The sequence below is a fragment of the Epinephelus moara genome, chromosome 2, assembly GCF_006386435.1.
Source record: "Epinephelus moara isolate mb chromosome 2, YSFRI_EMoa_1.0, whole genome shotgun sequence".
Lineage (NCBI taxonomy): Eukaryota > Metazoa > Chordata > Actinopteri > Perciformes > Serranidae > Epinephelus > Epinephelus moara.
This window is the reverse complement of record NC_065507.1, coordinates 32,886,977-32,910,957: the sequence shown is the minus strand read 5'-3', so window position 1 is coordinate 32,910,957 and position 23,981 is coordinate 32,886,977. Positions and strand designations below refer to the sequence as shown.

The following is a 23,981-nucleotide window of genomic DNA, read 5'->3' as shown; positions in this document are numbered from 1 at the left end:
GCTGTACCTATGACTCACTGTTGAATCACCAACGGTGAGCCGTGAGTTTCATATTGAGTAAACGGCACCCATCCTCAAATCCCCCTCATCTGTGGGGATAGGCCTACTATGAATCAATATTTCCAATTTTCGGTAATTACATCTTAATCCGCTGTATTGCGGGCAGTTTGATACAACTGAGCAACACCACTTATTCTGTACAAAATACAGAACACATATAAGTTAATAATTGGCAATTATTTAAAAATCATTTGATTTTACAAGTATTCTTCTTCTTATAATTATCATAGTGGTAGTAGTAGTAATACGTGTTTTATGATATTAAAAACATTTTGTGGTTTTGTAGTTGCTCAGAAAAATAACTTCAATAGTAGGCCTAATTTCAATAAAGCCTATTGTGGTGGGAATTTTACTATTATTCTAAGATGTTACACAGCTATCAGTTAATTGTTAGATAATTGTCTGATTAATTGATAATGAAAATAATTGTTCGCTGAAGCCCTATAATTCTCATCCCTGGCCTAAAATCCCCTTACCATTTTCAGTGGTGAAATGTAACTAAGTACATTTACTCAAAATTGAAGTACATTGATTATTTCCATTCATACCACTTAAGGCTTCTACTCCACTACATTTTCAAAGCCAATATTGTGCTTTTTTCTCCACTACTTTTATCTAACATTAGTTACTGATTTTTGCTGCTGAATACTGTTCATATTATCAATACAAAATATAACCTATTATGGATTAAGCTACCATACAGTATATAAAGTGGTAAAAATAAGCTCTGCCTTTTCCAGTTGCAACATTATTGATGCTCACACATCTATCTATCTACCTATCTACCTATCTATCTGTCTCTACGAAAAGACGACACATTCATATGGAAGTTGTGAGTTTATTGATGTGTATCCCCCTGTAACCATAAATCCGTTTCCTTTTGTGTCAATCAATTTTTTTCAAATCACTAATATGCATATTATATTAGTTCCCAGTCCCTTCCCACAATCAAGCAGGCAGTTACAAGATTGAAGCCGTTTGGGTGCATAGTGAGACAGTCACATACAGAGATACTGTCACAGGAAGAGGAAAAAAAATAGAAAACAAAGAAAACAAACTTAAAAATATATATCATATCATTTCATATAAGAACAATGCACACCACAGGTAATCCTCCGGAAAAAAGCCATGATTGCAACATCAACTATACAGGCATACAAAGACAATACTAAGAGAGAGAGAGAGAGAAAAGAGGATTCAAGGATTCAGTTTACTTGTTTGTGTCATTCTCTACCTGTAAAAATACACAAGTTAGCTTCTTTTTTTTTCTCAGAAACCAGCTCTCCAAGCCTTGTCTTTCTGTGTGTCTCTGTCTGCCTGCACAGCCCTCCAGCTCCAAGTTGTCTTCAATTGGCTTTGATCCAGGGCCGGCCCAAGCCTTTGCAGGTACCCAAATCCCAAAATCCAGATTACAAAATTTGTTATGGTTTCCCCATATCCTAAAAAAAGTTTTAAAACCCACCCAAATTATCCCTTACAATCCCCCAATTTGGTATATTCAGATTAAGAAAAAAATGTAATTTTTTGGCATTTGTTGTGATCCAAGAAATAAATAAAGCACCCCTAAAATTTGTACATTTTCACTTCAAATGGGGGGCCCCTGATGGCAAATGGGCCCGAAGCAGCTGCTTATGTTGGTGCCTCTGTGCCGGCCCTGATTTGCTTTATCAAACTGTTCTACGCTTTATGACCAGCAAAGCCAACAGTTGCTCCAAAAGCGTGTGTTACATCATCCCCAAAATTTGTTTCAAAGTTTATGGTACTTGGTTTTTGCTTCAGATAATTTGTGCAAAAAACAATAAACACAAACAAAACAAAAAAAAACAAACACGAAACTTCACTTGTTTGTCAGTTTGTAGCGTGTCATCACCCCTGTCACATTGTTTGTGACAGTGCATTAAAAAAAAAGCCACACAGGAACCTGTCAGGTACATAGTATGGAAAAAAAGCTTCCATGATACATTCAACTANCAAACAAAACAAAAAAAAAACAAACACGAAACTTCACTTGTTTGTCAGTTTGTAGCGTGTCATCACCCCTGTCACAATGTTTGTGACAGTGCATTTAAAAAAAAGCCACATAGGAACCTGTCAGGTACATAGTATGGAAAAAAAGCTTCCATGATACATTCAACTATGTAACACATGTCAATAGGTATATTTAATCTATTGATTTATGCTGTTTCCCTATTGATAAAAAGTTGTGTTTGTGTGTGTAGGAGGGGATATATTATCACATTCACCTTGTAAGTAAGGGTTCAGAGCAGGTTTTGTGTAATGTGTTTGAGCTGGGGGTCTGTGCACACCTTCACCTTCCCGACTTTTTCTGACAGTGTGCTTGCAAACACAACTCATGACCACTAAGCTAAGAACCTTAAGCCGACTCATAACCTCTTCCCTGGGAAAAAAAGGTGGAATAAAAACATCTATTCTTATATATATTTAAACTGTATATGTATATTTTGTCTGTTATCATAACAAAGAACAAAAAGTAAATAATCCATGATTTCATTTTTTTCTCATTTGTTGTTTCACTATACATTTTAATTGGTACAAATAACCTTCATATACAAGCAATCTATTGAGAGGAAAAAGAACAAAATAAAACACCAATTCTTTTTGAGGAAACCATCAGAAACTGCATGAGTGACACTTGGATGATGGAAAAGTGAAGTGTAGTCAGGTATGCCGGTTCGATGATGGCCACTCAAAGACATTTAAATTTTGCTTGATTTGCCTTGCACTTTCAAAAAAATAAAAAGAAAATGTCTGAAGAAATGTTATACATCTTGATCTGAGATAGCTGTATTGATAATTACAGAGAAATCTGCAGAATCACATTTTCCATAATGCAAAATGGCAGATACATCACCTTTTCAAAAGAAACATGATCAAAAAGAGCTCTATAGTACAATAGTAGCAGTAGTAGAAGTAGTAGCATTATTTAAGGATTGTTTTGAACAAACCAGTAAATGGAGTTTGGATGTATGCAAATGATTTTAACAATAGCATATGTTATTGGTCAGTAGTATGTTCCCCCTCGGTTGCTGTCCTCTGTCAGACTCCACAGCGCCCCTGTAGGCTCTGGTTAGATCTGCATCTGCTCCAGGTATTTGTAGGTGGGGTTTTCGTAGCCATGGTTCTGCATCTTGCTGAGGTGGCGTTCCTCTGGTGTCAGCATGGGGTCAACCTGTGAGTCAGACACACAACACTCTTAATGGCTGACCTTAACAAGGGCAGAACACACTGACAACATGCTGTGTGTGTCGTATGCAAATGCTGCCAAGACAATAATCTAATTTGCCTTGCATTTACCCATGCCCCATTTACATAACCCCTGATAATTTAATCTAAATCTGACTCTTGGAATGAGATAGACAGCAGTTCATTGAGAGCACTAGTGTGTGTGGTTCACACCCTCTGCCCAAATCTCCACACTCTGCTCTAAATAACAGGTGGCTTACCTCCACGATGCCATGACTGATGGTGCCGTATTGCCTCTTCCTCAAAAGCACCAGACTGATCACAATCACAGTTGCTATGGCCACCGCGATCACCAGCAAGCCAATCAGTGCACTGCTCCCGAAGCTGAAGTCCTCTCCCAGGGGGCGGTAGGTCTCCTAAAAGGGAGATAGGATGAGAGGAAGACAGAGAGAGCAAAAGTAAGGAGACAATACATGCACAGCTGACTACTGAAGCAATAAAAAGTTGCTGTAATAATAATTATTTTCTTAAGCTGAATAGACGTACAAATTATTGTTATCATGCGGTTATATGATTATTTTAAATGAAGCTCCCATCCAGCCATCTAAAAAATTATCTGAACACTTATTCTCATATTTTTGATTCGCCTTTGGATTAATTAATATTTTGATCATGACCAGTGATCATGATAACAGTAAAGGTCCAGTGTATAAGATTTAGGGGGATTTAATGGCATCGAGCAGTGAGGATTGCAGGTTGCAAGTGTTCATTGTTCAGGAGGTTTTAACCGGTAGCCGAATTATCAGCAGTGGTCTCTTCCTCTCCAAGACAAACGGACCAAGTGATTATAACCAGAATATAACTGAATAAAGCAGTTTGACTTAAAACAAATCATTTTTTTCAACGTTGCTCGTCGCAGAGGGGCTTCTAACTACTGTGGCTGATGCAAAAACACTAATGGCCCTATCTAGAGCCGGTGTTAAGTTTGTCCATTCTGGACTTCTGTGGAAACATGGCGATGTGACATGGTGGAATCCATGGACGAGGACCTGCTCCCTATATAGATATAAACGGCTCATTATCAGGTAAAAAACACAATGATTCTTATTTTCAGTTGATTATACACTAAAGAAGACATACTTATTATATTATGTTCCATTTCTGTCAATATATCCTCCTAAATCCTACACACTGGACCTTTAATAACCACATTTAACTTTTTCTATTTGAAAATGTGCTGACACAAACGATCTTCTGGTGTTTCCTGCTAATTCTGTAACATGCATGAAGTGGATCTGCTATGCAAGGCTGTTCACTTAAACAGCTGCAGGGATTTCCAAGGCACAACCATCTGGGTTTTCTTTCAGTCAGACTCAAACTGTGAGTGGAACTGTTTGCAATGATTTCTGTTAATTTGCTGATTTTAGTTTCTTTTGAAAAGCTGTGGTAGGCTCACATTCCTTGCACAGATCAAAACTGTTCTTGCTAGAATCCATGTTCCCAAATATCTACAGCTGAGGCAATAAGTAAATTGTTATCAAGATCAACAATCATGATGGAAAGACATAAAATTAGCACCCAGGTCGACACATTATCTTATTTACAAGAAAAAATAAGCATTTGTGAAAAATGAAATTGAATTTTTATGCTCTGCAGGTAAATTGATTTTAACTTTGCCAGGCCTGGATGGTAAAAATATCCCTTTCAGAGATTAATCTTTCTCAAAGTAGCTCTGAAATGGGGAGATGAAGTAAATGAGAATTAACCCTTTATTCTCACATTATTTGATAAAACCACAGTGAAACAGGGACAACAACCCTTTTTTGGCAGAGGATCTGTAAGACGTGATTGACTTGTGAATAGTGTGTACACATGCATGAAATGTGTCTTTGTGGAAGATTGTGTAATATCTTGGCCAATTCAGTATATACACACAACCACAGTCACCTACACTCATCTTCACAATGTAGTCTGGCACATATGACACAAACTAATCATATGTAGACAGCCTCTGGGGAATTTCTTTTTGCTGCTGATTTTCACACATAAACTGAATACACTCAGTTTGTGTGGATTCACATTCATCATATCATAATCACTGAGATTTCCAATGTGTACATTCAGATACAATCACATAACAATCATGCACCCATGCAGAAATCATCAAAACATATTAGCCTCAACAGAAAACTTAAAAAAAAAAACAAGAGAGGGGATTCGGGATCTGTTCCAAAGCTGTGTTTTTTTTGTTGTTTTTTTAATTCAGCTGCAGAACTAGTATCTTTGCACACTCCCACACTCCCTCCTTCTTTTTCATCTTCTCCCCACTACTTATAACTACAGTTCCCCAAAGAGCCCTGTGGAGGGCACCGCTATACTCACCAGCTCATCATCATGCATAACGCTGACTCTCTCTGCACTGTAAACCACTTCTTTAACATCCAGAGACTCATCAATCACCTGTCAACACAGACAGGGGAGCCCAGGTTACTCTCACCACAATGTGTGTGTGCGATGGAGTGTGTGTGTGTGTGTGTGTGTGTGTGTGGGATAGATAGGGAGAGAAAGAGAGAGATAGGCAGGTGGAAAGCAAGAGGGTGTGAATGTGCAGCAAAGTAAACTGTAAAGATTATCTGTGTTTGGGTGATGATACACTTGGAACTGTCTTGTACAAACTGGAAGGAGAGAGGGAGGGGGTTTGCAAGCATCAACAACAGACTCTCTTCTAGGCACACAGTTAGCATGTCTTTCTAAACAGACTGTCAGCCACTCATTACTGAGAGCTCTAATCTAAAGAAGAAGCACTGTGAGTGGAAGTGGGTGTGTTCAGGAGGCAGAAACAAAATCTACTGTTTGTAGAGACAGAGCAGTCCAGAGTCTATTTCCCACGAAAAAGTAATCCCAACAGGCATTTTAGGTATCACCATCATTTGTTATTTTTAACCTCAGATTGCTCCGTCTTGGAAGACTCCAAAAAAGAAACATGCATGCATTCAAAAACTTGCATGACTCATATTCACACACACAAATACACAGCTTTGCAGTTGGTGTTGTTGGATTAGCATGCAAAACACAGCACACATTCAGCGGCCAAGCATCGTTTGAAAATCCATGAGGAGGAATGGTGTGTCTGGCAAAAAAAATTAGCATGCGATGACTGCTGAACAAAGTGTGGAGCTGATCTGAATGAGGGTCGATTGGCAGAGACCGGAGAGAGACACGCAAATAGCCCAGTGTGAGATAGTTGTAACTATGACAACATAGTTACTGGAATAATCTGACTCATTAAAAGCTGAACTTAAGAGAGCTATGTGAAAGCGCTGTATATCAGTTTCAATCATCAGCTCAACTGCTTTGGACCGAGGTCGTGGTGATAAAATTAAGCTGTCAAGTCAGTTGTCTGCTGTAAGATATTTAACGCAGATAATACAGTTAAATATCTTTACACAATTTTTCTCGCTTTAACAATGCTGCTCTCAGTTCACGTGTTGAGCAAGTTAGAAAAGCTTTGAGGCACAAACAGAATGATAAAGTGACAGTGAAGCTCTTACCACATTGTCGCTGATCTTGGGTTTGCTGTTGATGATTCTCTCCTCGGCCCCTATCAGACCGTCTAAACCAGACATGGCGGAGCCTGCAGGAGGTGAATGGGCACAGTCAATAACAGCAGAGCAGCACAAACAAACAAACAAACTAACAGGGATGGTGATATTGATGGTGAACAGCTGCACATAGGTATCCAGCTCTTTTCCTCACAGCGTCAGTCTCCTTAGTGCACTGGTGACAACAAAGCCCTTTCTTCCATTCAGCACAGTGTGAGCACTGTGACGCCAACATGACACTGACCGCTTATTTTCTACAAAGGCCCCTCTCAATGTGCTCTGTAAACATCCATTGACTGATTAAATAAAACCCTTTTTAACAATTAGGAGTCATCCTGGCATTTTGCATCCCTCATTTATCTACAATTTCATGGACCAAACTCTGCATCACTGTAGTTTCTCATCTACAAATCCTTCATAGTTCCTTGAGATTTTATTAGATGATAATTTCAAAAAACCTAAGTTTTCACTAAGTGGCTAAACCAAAAACTGGACCAGAGTGTCAGATACGCATCTTAGACTGATGGTTTTGGAATAGGCATAGGATCTATTAATATACACACACCAGATATGCCATGAATAAATCAAGAGTTGAGAGATGAGAGAGCGAGCAGGGCAGTGAGGGCATGGTCCTGAGCGATGTGCAGCAGCAATGAGTCTGGCATCGGCTCATTGTCTAGTAAGCCAATGCCAAATGCTTAAGATTAGCACAACTGCCTTTAGATTGAGCGTGGAACAATGATGTGTGTTTACAAGCCTCACTCAAGCAGGAGTGACATCATAAACCCTGGCAGGTTGTCAGATGGTACTGCAGGGTGCAAATAGTGTTGCAGCCAGCCACAATAACACACAGCACAATGGGAGTGACCTCTATGGGAGTAATGTGACCTCTCATCTGCATGGATTTGAAAAAGTGCTGAAACAACTAGTCCATTAATAGATGCTTGACGACTGATGGCTTGGGTCATTCCTCAGGCAAATGTGCCAAATATTAGCTGGGTCAGAATATTGAAAATATGAGGGTTTTTTTGTTGCTGATTTTCTCTTTTTTTCTATAACTCTGAGGTTGGACTAAAAGCAACAGCAAATTCAAAGGAACACATAATACAAAGTTCTAAGGAAAAAACAGCAGGTAAGGTTGCACATCCATTTTCAAAGAATCAATATATAATTTAGATTCAACAATTAGTGGAAGGTTACTTTGTGTTCAATGAGTAAGATCACAAGGTTAAGCCCAGATCAGACCAAACAGGTGACGTAACCACATCCCTGTCTCAGGTCTTGGAGGACAAATTGGGCCAATTTAGATTGGGCTGTGGGTCAGCAGCGGAAACACTGTGCCTAAGACAGGGCCACTAAATCACACAGCTCCTGTCAGGACAAGGGCGACTGATGAGGGGAATGAGTGTGCAGGAGGAGGAATAATTAAGCAGGTAGTTTGACAAATGTACAGAGGACGGGATGACAATGAACACACGCCTGTAGAGTCTCTGAGAGGGGAGCTGGCTGGGACCTATCTCTACCAGACTTAGAAGCCACTGCTTTGCTATTCAGCATGAGGTGATAATCCTAGTATGATGAAAAGCACGAGAGCAACTAAAACCCAACCACGCAGCCCATGTGAGTCATCCAAAAAAAGTAGAAAATCAACCACCAGATGGCTTTTGATAAAATAGAAATGGTGGGAGAGAGGATCCCAGATTGCACCAATGGAAAGGAGGACAGTGGAACAAAATGGGAGATGAGGAGCAGGGGTGTAGTGGGAGTGGAAAAACAAGATGCAACAGAGGCACCAACCTTTCTTGAAGGCACGTGGGGAGTCTGATAGATCGCCTTGGCGTTAGAAATGAGCAACAGAAAAAAAAAAAAAATAGAAAAGGGGGAAGGAGAGAAGAGAGTTAACTTAGGTGAGAAGAAAAAGGCAGGATTATCAAGATGTGTTAATTGATTAGGAAAAGAGTCCAGAAGGGAAAAGTCCGAAAATAAATTTAACCAAACACAAAAAAAGGGAGCCATTTCAAAACTGGCTTGCTCTGTCTAAGCCCTCTGGGGTGTTGGCATGTATATTAAATGTTCCTTGGGGATTTACTTGTAATTTGCCTTCCATCTTGCTGGAAGCGTTCCATCCATTACTTTTTTCTCCCCTTGAGGAGTCAATCTTTTGTTTGGTACAAATGTGACAAAGTAGAGAGCCATAACTGCTCATTTTTTCCCTAAGCTTTTGGCTGCAGCTCAGCACCAAAGCCTGAGGCTTTGTGCATTTATCTGAACTTCAGTAGTGCTGCGTTGAAGGGTAGGCCGCAGGAAACTGTGCGGCACAGATAAGTCCAAACCCATGGCTCCACAGCACATTTGCATCGGCATAAAATACATTGTAAACCTATTCTCCCTAACTGTGGAACAATTCTGGCATGCTTCGTCACCAATGCCCTTCAGAGAGACTTGTGTGTATGGCCTGTTGTTCTCCACACAGCCAAAGTGTTGTTCATGATGCTGCTTGTGACTGTGTCTGAGGCTGGAGCTGCTCACCCTCTGGCTCTGTACGGGACCCCAAGGATGTGACCTGGAAAGGCCGGTAGGGTTTGCCCTCAGACACAGGGACTTCTACGCTCTCCTCTGACGACACGGTGACATCTGGCTGTGATTCAGAGATAGACGACAGGAACTGGTCCATGTCAGCTTTCTGCTCCTGGAGTAACTCGTCTGCAGAAAAGAGCAAATGACAGAGTATTAGACAGCCTGGCATGTGCTAACACCTGTCAGCCTGGGACATGGCAGCAACGTGCAGACTGAGAGGTTCACCAATTATTGTTAACAGAGCTGCTGCTGCAAGAGACGTCTGTTCCCGTTTCTGCTAACTACCAATTAGTATTTTTCTGAGAGCTATTTTCCGTGTAAATCTGCACATCTCCCAACAGGATGCTGCATGGTGAAAGCTGTGACCCAGTTCTGTCACTGCACCCGCTCCACTTTAATCTGTGCTGCAACACCATGCTGGGGTTCCTTTAATGAACCAAAGGAAACAAAAGGAAATAATAAAACATGTTGGACATTGCCTGTCTTAAATTGTACCACTGGAGATGAATACAGCCCAAATACAGTTTCCAGTTTTAGATCTGATTGTAAAAATGAGAGCTGGTGAGCAGAGACCCTTAAAAACAGAGAGTAGTAACTGCATGAAATCCCGTTGCACAAATTCATACTGAGAAAAAGACAATACTTTTCGTGGTGTCTCTGATAATTGGTTTACAGACAGTGCTTAAGCCTGTCTGCCAGTGTCCTCCAATATTTGTGTTTCTTTTTGTACAAAGAGAAGACAGTTTTTTGTCAGTTTGCATCAAATTTAAGCAAAACAATTCACTGAGGGTCAGAGGGAATGTGATGTATTGGCTTTATCTGTCTGACACATGCAAACTCCATCACTGTTTTCATTTCACTTCATTCTTATTCAGCACTCCTTTCCTCCTTCAAGCTGCCTAGGGGCTTTTGACTGAAAACAACTCACCAATTTCATCTTGAATCTCTTCAGCCACATAAGGTACTTTGTAGAGCAGTGATAGACTCTGGTTCATCCTCTCTTCGATCACACGCAGGTGGGTCATCACCTGGTGTTGGAAGAACAGACAAACAAGGTGAACTACAACGAAAAACCTGTTTTATGATGACATCACTAATTGTCTGTACAGAAATTATGTTTTTTATTCCCAGGATCTTGGAAATTTTCATACAAAAGGACAAAATGATCAAGATTTTGATGCACAATGTTACCATTTATATCCAGGACTGTAGCTATTTATTGCCATTTCTGATAAAACTATTCATTTCATTTAAATGCTAAAAACAAGGACAAATGCCCTTATAAGTTCCCAAAGCTTAGGGATTTGTCTTCCAGATGCTTATTTTGTCTGAACAACAATGTAAAACATAACTGAATTATGTTTATAATGATATAAGATTGAGAGAAGCTGAAAATCATTACATGGGAGAGGCATTTTTTTTTTTTTTTTTTGGATGAATTATACATCATTTATTTTACAACATATGACAAATCCATTAAGTGAATAATTGCTTCAACACTAATCTAGTAACAGCTAATCACAGAGTGATTTGCCAACTATTAGTATAAAATGTTCATCCCAACAGTATTTATTCAAAAGCTAATATTAATGAACCAGAAAATACACTCTTATCCTGGAAAATCCCCCTGAAACTCTCTCGAGTTTACTGGTTTATTGGTGAGGTTACAAGTTTTGTCATCTAATAGAATCACAGCTTACAGTCTTGGCTTTCCTGTTTGGAGATTTGCACAGAGAAGCGATGTTCAGCAGAAAAAACACAGTGGTGCGATGAGATAATGCATATAAGAAGATTGAAATTTATCTTCAGAAACATGTCAGCAGGAAGAGAAAATACAAACCAAACCAAAAGATAACAATGAAGAACACAATAAAGAAGACAGAAGATGATAAGGAAGCAGAAGAAGTTGTTATATGTAGAAGAACCTTAATTTAATTACCAACATCAAACATTACCCCAATGTCACATGTGCAAATAGAAACAACTACAAATCAGTACATATATATATGATTAATCTGTGCAGCCAAGACACAGTAAAAATTCATAAATGTAATAAATGACTATACACTGCAAATGAGACTACAGACAGCTAGCTGTTCTCCACCCAGAATATAAATGTTCTGAGGGGAGAGAGTTGTTCATGTTCACAGATGTAAACAGAACTGTCAGAAATGTGCTTTCTGCTAGAGAGCATATTTTCTTAAGATGAGCTCAGACTAGCTCACAGTCAGCCAACTTGCAGACATAAAACAAGTTGCTGCATGTAATATTCAAATCAGTCGTGAAGCTCTGAACCGACTTGACAGGATCTACTGCCTGTCAGCCCCAATGATCACCACTGGGTAAAACAACAAACTCTTTTGATCAAACACACATACAAAACTTTTGTGTGTTCCAAAAAATCTCCATTCGCTTTCATGGTTTCTACCAGCAATATGATGTTTAGAGAGGAGGAATATTTCCACATTTCAGCTGCCAAAGTGGTTGGCAGAATATAAAAAAATACCAGCTACTGACAAAGCTGACCAGCTCTTGGCAGGTAACTGGTGTTTTTTTCCCAATATGATGATCGACTGTTTTAATCTTCCAACACATGGCTGCAGTGCATCAGAGCCAGCAACAGATGGCAATGACGCACCTTTCCCATTAAAGGCAAGATGCAGCGCCTGTGGCACCTTTTTGTCCATGTTTGAAAAACAATCCTCATTAAGAAAATGACATGTCCCAGTGTTGGAGTAGAGATGTCAATTCATCAGGAAATCTCTACTAAACTAGAGAGATGAAATTTACAAAAAAAGCAAAGAATAATCTTGATCCTAATTAAGTCACATAACAAAGTTACATAGGGCGGCACGGTGGTGTGGTGGTTAGCACTCTCGCCTCACAGCAAGAGGGTTGCCGGTTCGATCCCGGGCGTGGGAGCCCTTCTGTGCGAAGTTTGCATGTTCTCCCCGTGTCAGTATGTACCTACGTGTCCGTAGGTGTGAATGTGAGCGTGAATGGTTGTTTGTCTCTATGTGTCAGCCCTGCGATAGTCTGGCAACCTGTCCAGGGTGTCCCCTGCCTCTCGCCCGATGTCAGCTGGGATAGGCTCCAGCCCCCCCGCGACCCTCAAGAGGATGAAGCGGTTAGAAGATGAATGAATGAATGAACAAAGTTACATAAAGCCCAGGAAGCCTTCTATTTACAAAGAATTCTTTTGTAACACACACACACCCACACACACACACACACACACACGTCAAATCCACAAACAGTTGCAAAAACTGAAAATGCAAATTTGAACATGCCGGATTGGCTGAGTAAAGAAGTACACAGGCTTGACAAATAAAACACAGTGAGAGCACAACAATACAGATTGGCTTCCCATGACTGAGCACAGAAGCTCGCCGCCTCCCAGATCCCATGATTCATCTAAATAGTAACCCTCCGGTCCTTTCCCCTCCTCACTATATTATTTCATCCATCTGCTGTGTTATCTGTAATGGTGGAGGATCACTATAAATGGTGTCGAAGGGCACTGACACAAACAGGCGAGTATATCTAACAGAGGAGCTTCCAGCCAAATCCCTGTGCAGTGGCTCAGAGTCCAGCATTACACAAGACCTGCGCAATGTTAATCTTCGGCTGAGGCTTAAGTGAATGAAACACCCGCCCTCCCTCCGTTAGACGAGCCTACTCAGCCCTCCTGGGCTTCAACTCAGAGAAACACACTCTTTCTACCTCCTACACACTTAGAAACAGGGCAGAGAGGAGCAGGCTGAGACATCATTATCCCTCCTCTGTCTGAGCGGGAATAGGAGAAGTGTGAGATCTTGGGTAGGCTCTGCATGAGGTTTCAGATGTACTGACACAGGCTCTAATACAATACATCAGAAGTGACTCAGGAAGGATGCAAAACTCTTACTATTGGCAGGACCTATTGACCAAACTGATGAATCAAAGGGACTCCACAGTTGATAATCAATTAATGTATGAATCTTAGATAATCAATTCTAACAAAAATGCCAATCATTTGTTAGTTCCAGCAACTCAAATGTGGGTTGATTGGACAAAACAAGCAACATCCAGACATCATCTTGGGCCATAGGCACTTGCGATGGGTATTTTTCCCCTAAAGTTAAATCAGGTGATCATTAGTCTTGCTCATCAGGACTAAAACACTGACCTGTGACTTCATCTGAGCAGCCTTCTCAGGATCCACAGCCAGGACGTGCTGGTAGTGGCGGATGGTGTGCTGGCGGTCCTTGTTCTCGGCACGGACGTACCTTCTCAGAGCTTGCAGGATGCGGTGGGGCTGAGGGGGACATGGAGTGGGAAGAAGAGAGTGTTGGGTAAATGAAACACAGCCATATAACCGATTCTGTGTAATACTGCAAATATTACAACATTCCTGTCTGCGTGGATATAAGTGACATGACAGCTATTTCTTTTATTAAGTCATATTAACAATCAATTGTTTTCTAAAGTAATGTTTATTGTTCTCGTTCCCTTTAAATGTTTTCATTCAAAGTATCCAGATTTCATCAGATTCAGGTCTATTTGATTTTATTTGATAACCCGCAAAATGATGAAATAATATGACCCACATACCCAATTAGCAGTGAGCTTGTCATCAGACATGAGCACATTTTGTGCGACTAAAGATGAAAAATAATGTTAAATTATTCTCTCCTCTGCACATCTTTTATATATCTGAGCAGAAGGATGACAAGAACGGTGTCAAATGTGAGGTGCAAAAAATCCATTGCTTATGACATGACATTAAATCTTCTGCAGCACCTACTGAAATAGCATCACACCACAGATGATGCAACTACCAATTTTTGAGGTGTAACAGAAGCAGGATTAGACATTACTGCTCTCAGGTCAGGCAGCATGATTACATTCGAAAAGAGTACAAAACAGAAATATTTAAGTCTTTCCTTTTCAGGTTATAAGTCCAACTCTGGTGGTTAGAGAGGCAACCAGCACCCTGCAACAGAGTGCCAAACTGTGTGCTGGCAAAAGGATCAAAAGTCTATTAGATAAGAGAAATTAAAAATAAAAAAACACAGGGATTATAGCAGTGGGTTCAAATGTGATTGACTTTGTGCTCATGGAGGATTTTGGGATGTGTGTTTTTTTTGGCTGCAATAATCCATTTTCCTCATGATGAATTGCAAGTTGGCAGAGAGTCTTTTGACAGGATATGAGATTAGCCAGAGGCCATAAGTAGTGTCAGGTGTTAGTGTGGTCTGACATAAGTGCGTGTGTGTGTGTGTGTGTGTGTGTGTGTGTGTGTGTCTGTGTGATTCTGTTTGCACATCGACTGAGGAAAGGAAAAAGCAATAGACAGATGGAGAGAGGTGAGGGGAGGATAAAAGATGCTCTCAGAGGCCAGTGTCTGGTGTTTACCCTGGGGGGGTCAGCCTGCAGGGCAGCCAGGTAGTTCTCCAGGGCCAGACGGCGTCGGTCATTCAGCATGGCCTCCACCCGGGCCAGGTGAGTCTCCACCAGCTGCTGCTTCTCGCTGGCTGCCTCCTCCTCCAGGGACTCCACCATGGCTTGGAAGTGCTACAAACAAAATCATAAACACAGATAAATATGTATATGCACCTTAAACAGTTTGGCACCACAGAGCTATTTTGACTTCTACTTAAAAAAACAGCTCTCAGTTTCACTCATGTCGCCTCTCAGGCTTGTCAAGGGAGTTAGGGACTCATTTAGAAGTCTCCCCATTCAGACAGTGCCCCAATTTAGCCTTAGAGTGATAAAGATAGAGCAGCCAGGGAAAAGGGATCTTTAATGGCACAGGCAGTGAGGGACCCAGGGCCTGTAAGCCATCATATCCCACCCAAACAAAGGGACAAAGGGGGACTCCCAGGGGGAAGGATCAGTGTCTTACCTGCATCAATGTCTGCCTCTCAGCCTTGGGCAGGTTCTTAGCCTGGCGATCAGCCTCTTCCCACTCTTTTCTTACCTGGAATGAAAGAGATGGAAATGAAGCGAGATGCAAGGTGGTCCTACTGCACTCGTTCACTCAAAGTGAGTACAACAGTAATATTTGTAAATGTAGATGGGAAAGAAAGCCTTTTGTTGCACATAGGCAAGAAACCCTTAAGGTCTTTGCACACCAATTCTGTATGTTTCATACGCATTTTTTTTAATCCGTCATTATATGAAAATTGTTTTGCAGAGAAACCTTGCATGATGAGTCTGATCCGCTTCATTGTTATAATGTTGTGAAAACTGGCATCACAAGACTAAATGGAAAGACGTTTTTCCTCCCTTGCTTCTCTCCACCGGAGGTACTCTCCTGGCTGTTTCCACTGTCTGCCCGCGTCTTGCAATTGGCACAGCGACTACCTGAAGTGGCTGACCTGTCCTTACTCTCTATCTCCACACTGTTGTTTTCTCTCTCTCTCTCTCTCTGTCTGTGTGCAGTTGTCATCCTCTATTAAATCCTCCTTCTCGTCATCATCATCATCCATATGAATATTGCTATCTGACTGGTTAAAAGTGGGCTATATCAGTTATGAAATGATACTGTGAGCCAGGTTCCTTTCTCTCATTGCAGAGGTGTGTGTCCAGCAGGTCAGTCCTGAGTTTCTTTACTGCTTCCTCTGAAAACATCAATGACGAACGAAAGTTTTGGAGTCAGTGTGTGAAACTGACTGACACAAAATGAGGTCGTATTTAGTTTTACATGTTCAGCAGATTCAGACAAAAAATATGGACTTGGTGTGCAAAGGCCTTTAAAGTATGACTTTGGTCCTTAGCATATTCTTGGATTTAAAATTTCAAATTCTGGGAAAACTTGGCAAGCAAACCAACTGGCACATTTTGTGGCCCTGAATTCTCAACAGCTACTCTCAGCTGCATCCCAACAAGCTCAAGATAAATTTTAGTCAAATCTTTCAACTTTCTTCCTCTTATTAATCCCATTGCAAAATAACAGCAAAAACAGGTCACAACCAGCATAACAGTTGCTGAGAAACACTGATGCAAAACTAATCCTCATTTTACAGTTCAGTCAAACAAACCAATCTGCCTGTTTTTATCTATGACTCCTCCTTAATTAGGAAAATCAGTGAAGGACAATAGCTTTCACCTCATCAGTGCCATGTTCTGTTCATTCTGTAAATGTAACTGCTTTTGTTTTGTACTTTCTGGCTCAAAAGGGCTGTTATTGGGCAACTACTGCAGATTTTGGTAGATTAGAAACAGATTCTGTTTTAAAAGCCAGAATATTATTTAATTAGCTGGTATTGATCAACACCACAGATCATGTACATTATGTTCATATTGTGCAATTAAGCAGTAAAACCTGTCTGTGACCTGTCTTCATCTGGTAACTCACCCTCTCCATGCGGTTGCGGTGCCTGATCTCCAGCTGCTCCTTGGCCCTCTGGAAACGACTGTGCTCCTTGTCGTCGGCTGGGGTCTCAAAGTAGATGTCCACATCATCGGTGGGCTGAGGAGTAGGTGGCATGGCTGCAAATTCATAACAGATGGTGAGCGGGCAGGGCTGCAAACTGACAACCAGGCAGACAGACAGACAGACAGACAGATAGACAGACAGACAGGCAGACAGGCAGACAGGCACACACACACACACACACACACACACACACAGAAAGACAGAAAGACAGAAAGGCGCACTGGCTGATCCAGGCAGACACAGGTAGGCAGAAACACAAAGACAGACAGACAACTGGGCACAGAGAGGAAAAGAGAGTCGAAAGTGGAATACAGATTGAAGTTGGACAAAAATCCTCACAGAAGCACTCTCATCAGCGTTCTTCCACCCTCAGTAACTCTGATAAATTTAAAAGAATCTGACAGTCTTTCCTTTTGAATTCCTTTCATCTTCCCATTGGCTTTCTGCTGACAGGTCGCGTCTCCAACACTAATGGAAATATCTCTGTGTTTGACGGCTGGGTCATCTGGGGCGAGGCCAGAGGGCTGTGTTCTGGGTTCCTCTCTATACAGTCACGCAGGACTCACTCCCTGCGCCGCTGTTACTCCCAAAAACAATAACGCTTCAGGCTCGCAAACCGGAAGAGACCTCATCGTTTCACTTCACCATCAAAAACAAGAGGCACGGGTTAACGGATAAACGCATAGTTCCTGTTTTGAACATTACTGCTTCAGCTCCTAAGGTCATTTTATTTCCTGAAATAATAACGAAAAATCCAATTGGTTATGACCATGAATATCATTTGAATTGATGAAAAGTGAGCCACTGAAAGGTGCAAAAAAAGGTGCCTGCTGACATATGCTGGTGGGATTCTAGCAAAAGTAGTGGAAGTGCTCTGTGAGCAGACAGACAGACAGGTTGTTTAAAGACAGACAGAAACAAAACAAATGGCAGATGTTAACACTGACAGGACAACAGAGAAGAAAGAAAAACTCTAAAAAGTGTGTTTGAAGTTGCATGCATATGAATGAACACTAAATTAAGAGGGAAGAAGAATGTCATGTTTTTTGATTTGGTATTTTTGGAGTTTTTACTTAAATTCTAATTCGTATCCCAATTAAAATTTTACTTGGAAGTCTTCACTTGTAGTGACAGCTAAGCTGGGTATTATTTGAAATTCTTCATTATTACCTCCAGTATGATAGTTTTGGTACTGATGCCAAAATCATACTTTTTTGATGCATTACTTTGAGTAAAATAAACATGTTTTTCTACAGAACCCTTCCCATTTAAAAAAAAAACAAAGCCAATTTACATAAATGTTTAACACCATCTAAATATTGGCAACTGTACAAGACACTGACTAAAAGAAATAATGTCCTAAAATTGGCAAAAGTATGATTATTCTGATCAAAGTAAAAAAAAAAAGAGCATGAATCTGAGCAAGCATTCAATGGACCACTGGAGTTAACAACCTGATCTCTTTTAGATAGTGTCCTATATTCTATTTAAGTAATTTAATTATTTAAATAAAGCCTATATTTATATATGCCTAGTTTCTTTATGTCTGACATAGTAAATATTGAATATTTTAACAGTTCCATTTTAGTAGAGAATCAACCAAAACTAATGGGCCAATGTTTGTCCAAAAAAAAAAAAAAAAAAAAAAAAGAATGAAAACATTAAGATCTACTTATGAAGAACTGGATTTTAAAGTGGCATTTTATTTAGGGATACAGTGATGAAACCATTAATTATATAATCTATTGGTAGAAAATGAATAAGCAACAGTTTGGATAAATTGTTTAAAGAAACAGTGTGTAGGATTTAGTGGCATCTGGCGGTGAGGGCTGCGGATTGCAACCAGCTGAAATTTCTCCAATGTATCTGAACACTTATTCTTATATTCTTAATTTGCCTTTGGATTGGTTTCTCCTATGCTGTTCAGCTCATACCTGATGGGCTGCTAGCCCAGCATCTGCTCATGTGTGCTCACCTTTTATGTCTGATAACTTAAGTTCAGGAGGTTTTTAACAGGGAGCCAAATTATTCGCAGAGGTCCCTGCCTCTCCAAAACAAATGGAACAGGTGATTTTAATTGGTAAAACACTGACTGAAGCAGTCTCGTGTGTATATATACATATATATACATATATATATATATATATATATCTATGTATATACATATATATATATATGTATATATAAAAAACATGCTAACCATGTGAACTGTGGTGGCCGATGCAAAAACGTAAATGGCCTTGTCTAGAGCCATTGTTAGTTTGTCCATTCTGGGCTACTGTAGAAACACGAAAGTGCAACATGGCGGACTCCGTGGACAAGGACCTGGTCCCTATGTAGATATAAATGGTTCATACTGTGCTAATAAAAACACAACAATTCTTGTATTCAGGTGATTATACACTTAAGAAAATATACTTATTATACTATACTCAATTTCTGCTAATATAACCCCTAAATCCTACACACTGGACGTTAAAGTTGTGAGGCAAATACCAAACAAAATCTGCTCCCAGCTTGTTAAATGTGAAGATTCTGTACTTCGTTTCAAATCACTGTAAATTAGATATATTTAGCTTTTGAAGCGTTGCCCTGACAAAATAAGCAACAAGCAATATTTTCCAGCCAAAACAATTAATTCAAAATAAAATGACACATAACAATCATTGGTTGCAGCACTTGTTATATAAGTTGAATAATAAAGGAAAAGAGTATGATGTTGTGACTGTTGTGGTGAAGGTGACATGGTAATAACAGCTGTAGAAATTTGATGAACGACAGCTGAAGACTGCAGAGCAGATGTTCTGCTTATAAGTCAGTGACAGACTAAACCTATATTATCCTACAGAGTTTTCAGCAGAGAGTCTGCAGCAAAGACACAAACAGAGAGAGAGAGAGGGGTGTTGTCAAACCGGCCTCTGTCTGGTGAGACTTACTCAGGCGCTTGCACACGGCCATGCAGTACTCCTCTGAGTCGAAATTGTTGCGGTTGCCGGCACAGCCCCCGTATATGAAGCGCACACACTTCCTCTGGCTCATGTCGAAGTGCCAGCGGGGCATGGAGGCACGGCAGGGGCCGGTCTCAGCCTCCAGGGTGCACACCGCTGCCAGGGGACAGCTTGTTAGATCATCCCGCCTCTGGGGGCAGCACTTAATTCCAGTCTCAATTACAAACACTCTGAAAACTAACACTCCTTACCTCTGCTACATCAAAAAAATATGATTAATTAAAACTAAACTAAACTCCTTTACATGAGCAGAATTTTGGCAACATATAAGGCAGGATGATTTGTCCTTGTACTCTTATAAAGCAGAACAGTATATCATAGTCTGCTCTGAGCTGAAGAAAAGGGTATTGCTGATGCATTCAGTTATCTAATTACAGTCTGGCAGAGATTTAAGCATAACTGCAGATAGTTTAAAAGTTAAAAAGGTTTGATTATATTTAATAGATAATATTTAAGTGGCAGGCAAAGTGCCAATAAGGGAGAGAGAGAGAGAAAGAGAGAGAGATAGAAAGGATGATAGCACATTATAATTTAAAACAACTCATTACAAACCTTTGACTTCCTGCAGAGTCTTGTCCTCATCTTGGCTCTCTGACATTTTGCTGCTCTCTTTCTTCTCATACTCGTCCTCCTTATCTGCTTCTTCGTCCTCGTAGACGTAGTGGTACTCCTCCTCATCTTCCTCGTCCTCGTCTTCGTCCTCGTGCACTGGCTCCTCCTTTGGTGTGGGCCGCTCATCAGTTGGCGTCTCACTGAGGAAGGGGAGGAGGCAGTGGTGATTGAGCGAAGGGGTGGGAGCCAGGAAGAGGGGTGATTTATCAAACAAGGCAGAACAGCTGCCATAGGTCAATGTCACAACACTTTAATTCATCCAGATGGCCAGTATTACCTGCCCTTCGCAAGAGAGCGGATACTACCCTCATAATATTTCAAAGACATGTCATGATCATGAACACAGCCACATGCAGCCACAGACTGCTCACCTGTCCTCCACGGCATCCTCATCATCCAGGTCGGTCTCGTCAATCTCCTCATCCTCTACCTCCTCCTCTTCGTCGTCCTCCTGGGAGGGCAGGGAAGGTGGAGCGGACTCCCCAGCGCGAGAGGCGGGGCAGCACACGTACTCGGTGCCATGGAACTTGTCAATGCCACAGGGCAGCAGCATGCCATAGCTGTGCAGCATCATGGAGCTCTTTGCACAGGCCTGACAGGGCAGAAGGAGTAATGATGTTATCGACTGAACACAGGGCTCCAGATTAATGAATCTGCTGTGGTTTCTAGGCCTCTTACTACTTTAAAGTATCAACTTTAGCTTTGACAAGGTGACATTGGTTTAACCTTTATTCATCAAGGGGAAGTGAAAGGACTACATCAACAATGATGTCCATGCCAGATGGAGAAGCGTATGAGTCACGGTGGGAGGAAACTGGAGGTTTAGTTAATTTAGTCACATGGGGGGTGTTGGTGGCTTAGTGGTAGAGCAGGCGCCCCATGTACAAGGCTGTTGCTGCAGCGGCCCGGGTTCGAGTCCAGCCTGTGGCCCTTTGCTGCATGTCATCCCCTCTCTCTCTCTCCCCCCCTTTCACACTTAACTGTCCTGTCCATTAAAGGCAAAAAATGCCCCAAAAAATATCTTTAAAAAAATAATAATAATAATAATTTAGTCACATGGTAGTGTTGACATGCTGCAGTAAGGCTCCTGTTTTTTTTTGCTTGTTTGTTTTGTTTTCAAAATATCTCAGATTTAAAGCTCCAGTGTGTAGGGTTTAGGGGGATATATTGACAGAAATGGAATATAATATAATAAGTATGTTTCCTTTCCTCCTGCATACAGTCACACACACACTTACACACATCACATTAGCCACAACTAGACTGGACTGTGGAATGGGCAATTTTATCTTAATCTAATTTCTATTTATGCACTTATTTTAATCTATATTGTATTATGTCTATTTTAATAGCACTGTGTTGTTGTTGATGAGGGGAAGTGTGGTTGTTGTTTTTTGTCTTTTATGAGCTGCTGGACAGCTGCATTTCTCTTCGGGGATGAATAAAGTTTTTTCTATTCTATTCCTTTAGTGTATAAGCAGATTCTCGTCCACGGAGTCCACTATGTTTCTACAGTGGCTCTAGATAGGCCCGTTCACATTTTTGCATCGGCCACTGTAGTTAGCAGCACTTCCGGGATGAGTGTCATCAGAAAAATACTGAACATGATAACCTGGTTTAAATCACCTGGTCAGTTTGTTTTGAAGAGGAAGAGACCTCTGTGAATAATTATAAAAACCTCCTGAAGAATGAACAATGAATGAAGAAATCCTAAGCGGGAGTTCACGCAGGGCACATGGGAGAAGTCCTTACCACTAGATGTCACTAAATCCTACGCACTGGTCCTTTAAAATTAATTGAAGTGATTTTCACAAATTGAACTTTTAGCTGCAAAAAGACGCTATTCATTTTTCATTAAATTTTTTAGTTATTTTAAAAATACAATTTTAAAGAATACACTTGAATTCTAAGATATTTCAAGAAAGAATAAACAAATAAATCAATCCAACAAATGAGGCTTAATGAATACTTCAGTTTGTCTAGTCAGCCTGTGCATTGCTGCAATTAACATAACATGTGCATGTTAGTTTTAAGAGAAACTTGTCATTTTATTTTCAAGCCCACAAAAACAGTTAAGTACATTCAAGGCCACCTTTATGTGACTGAGCTCATGGAGGTCTAGTAAAAAGTAAAATCAGAGCGAATCCCTGTTTGTAATCCACTGTCCTTATTCTTTATTATACGTGTGTACATGACTTCTTCCAAGGTATTTTGATAATATCATATAATTATAATATGGCCCAATTTGATCTCTAGTGGGCACTCTGGCAGGCAGGTTCTGGCTTGTGGGTCATATGTTTGATGCTCCTGATATCCTGTATGTCTTACGAAACTCTTATGCTATGGCAGGATTTGGTATAATAATAATAATAATAATAATGATAATAATGATAATAATAATGATAATAAATTGGATTTATATAGCGCTTTTCAGGATACTCAAAGATGCTTTACAGAAAACAACAACAGCAATAAAATAAAGGTGTATAGTAGCTATCTAGCCTCAGTGACTGTGTTTACAAGGTCTTTAGTATCCCGGTTTTGATTGGGTTTTTTAAGTATCCCGTTTTTGTGTTTGTGCATGTAAACACCATATCCTGAATTCAGAAACCGGGTTATGCCCTTTTCCCGGTTTCAAGAAACCCGGTTTTGCCACCTGGAGTACTCCGATAGAAGCCGGGATACTGGAGCATGTATACGCCTTATCCCGGTTTCATGAATGGTTCAACTACGTCACACAGCCGGCTGAAGGATGCCCTACTCATTCTGAAGTTTTCTCTCCACTCTGAATCTGTAAACTCCATGAGAACGATCCTATCCCACCAGTCACGGCTACGTATTTTCATCCACTGTTGCCTTGTACTGCGTGGTGGCAGTGACAGCCGAATACCTATCAAAGTTGGTGACGTATTCAATATTTGTTGTCGCTCTCTCCTCCCATTGCTGAAGATGAAGTGGATGAGCCATAGCTGTAATGCGACGTGAGTATTTACTAACGCTAAGCCCGCTAGAAGCCACAGAGGTCTCATTTTTGTCTTACTTCTAAATATAATAAATATATCACATTTCCCGCTCAATCTGTTGTAAACAAAAGACGTAAAAGACGTAACACACGCCTGCGCAGATAGGATGCAGTGATCAGAAAACGGGTTACTGGTATTTATCATGTATACAGGGATATGAATAACCGGGTTTCTCTGTGTTCCATGTAAACATCATATCCCGGATATGCTCAAAGCCGGGATAAGCCTCAAAACCGGGATACTAAAGACCTTGTAAACACAGTCAGTGATGCAACCAGCTTTTCATTTTATGACTTCTAGTATAGTGTTAGTCCTTGACATAGTAACAGCTCTACCCACCTATGGTGTATAGACATACTGATTTTAGATCTACAGTTGTTCTCTTGGCAGATGCTGACTAAAGTGATTAATGGGCCACACTTCCAAAAAGTCATGCAGTCTTTTAACTGATGTGCTATTTGTCAACAACACT

The 23,981-nt window shown here is 40.6% G+C and overlaps 1 protein-coding gene across 4 annotated transcripts in view; it reads right to left on the bottom strand.

The window, feature by feature from the left end:
- Positions 1-2,031: 2,031 nt before the first annotated feature.
- The window catches only part of aplp2 (amyloid beta (A4) precursor-like protein 2), a 61,451-nt gene continuing 39,501 nt past the window's right edge, over positions 2,032-23,981 (bottom strand). Inside the window, exons 5-18 of one of the 4 annotated variants that reach the window (XM_050060862.1) lie at positions 20,858-21,078; positions 20,427-20,626; positions 19,803-19,970; positions 16,786-16,919; positions 15,331-15,405; positions 14,841-14,999; positions 13,612-13,740; positions 10,372-10,471; positions 9,396-9,569; positions 8,664-8,699; positions 6,816-6,898; positions 5,647-5,724; positions 3,525-3,680; positions 2,032-3,250 (exon numbers count right to left, since the gene is read on the bottom strand). In XM_050060862.1, the coding sequence (XP_049916819.1) occupies positions 3,149-3,250; positions 3,525-3,680; positions 5,647-5,724; positions 6,816-6,898; positions 8,664-8,699; positions 9,396-9,569; positions 10,372-10,471; positions 13,612-13,740; positions 14,841-14,999; positions 15,331-15,405; positions 16,786-16,919; positions 19,803-19,970; positions 20,427-20,626; positions 20,858-21,078 (1,815 nt within the window). In that variant the 3' untranslated portion in view covers positions 2,032-3,148. The remainder of the gene's footprint in view (positions 3,251-3,524; positions 3,681-5,646; positions 5,725-6,815; positions 6,899-8,663; positions 8,700-9,395; positions 9,570-10,371; positions 10,472-13,611; positions 13,741-14,840; positions 15,000-15,330; positions 15,406-16,785; positions 16,920-19,802; positions 19,971-20,426; positions 20,627-20,857; positions 21,079-23,981) is intronic. The other 3 variants (XM_050060839.1, XM_050060846.1, XM_050060854.1) reach the window with 3 other exon arrangements.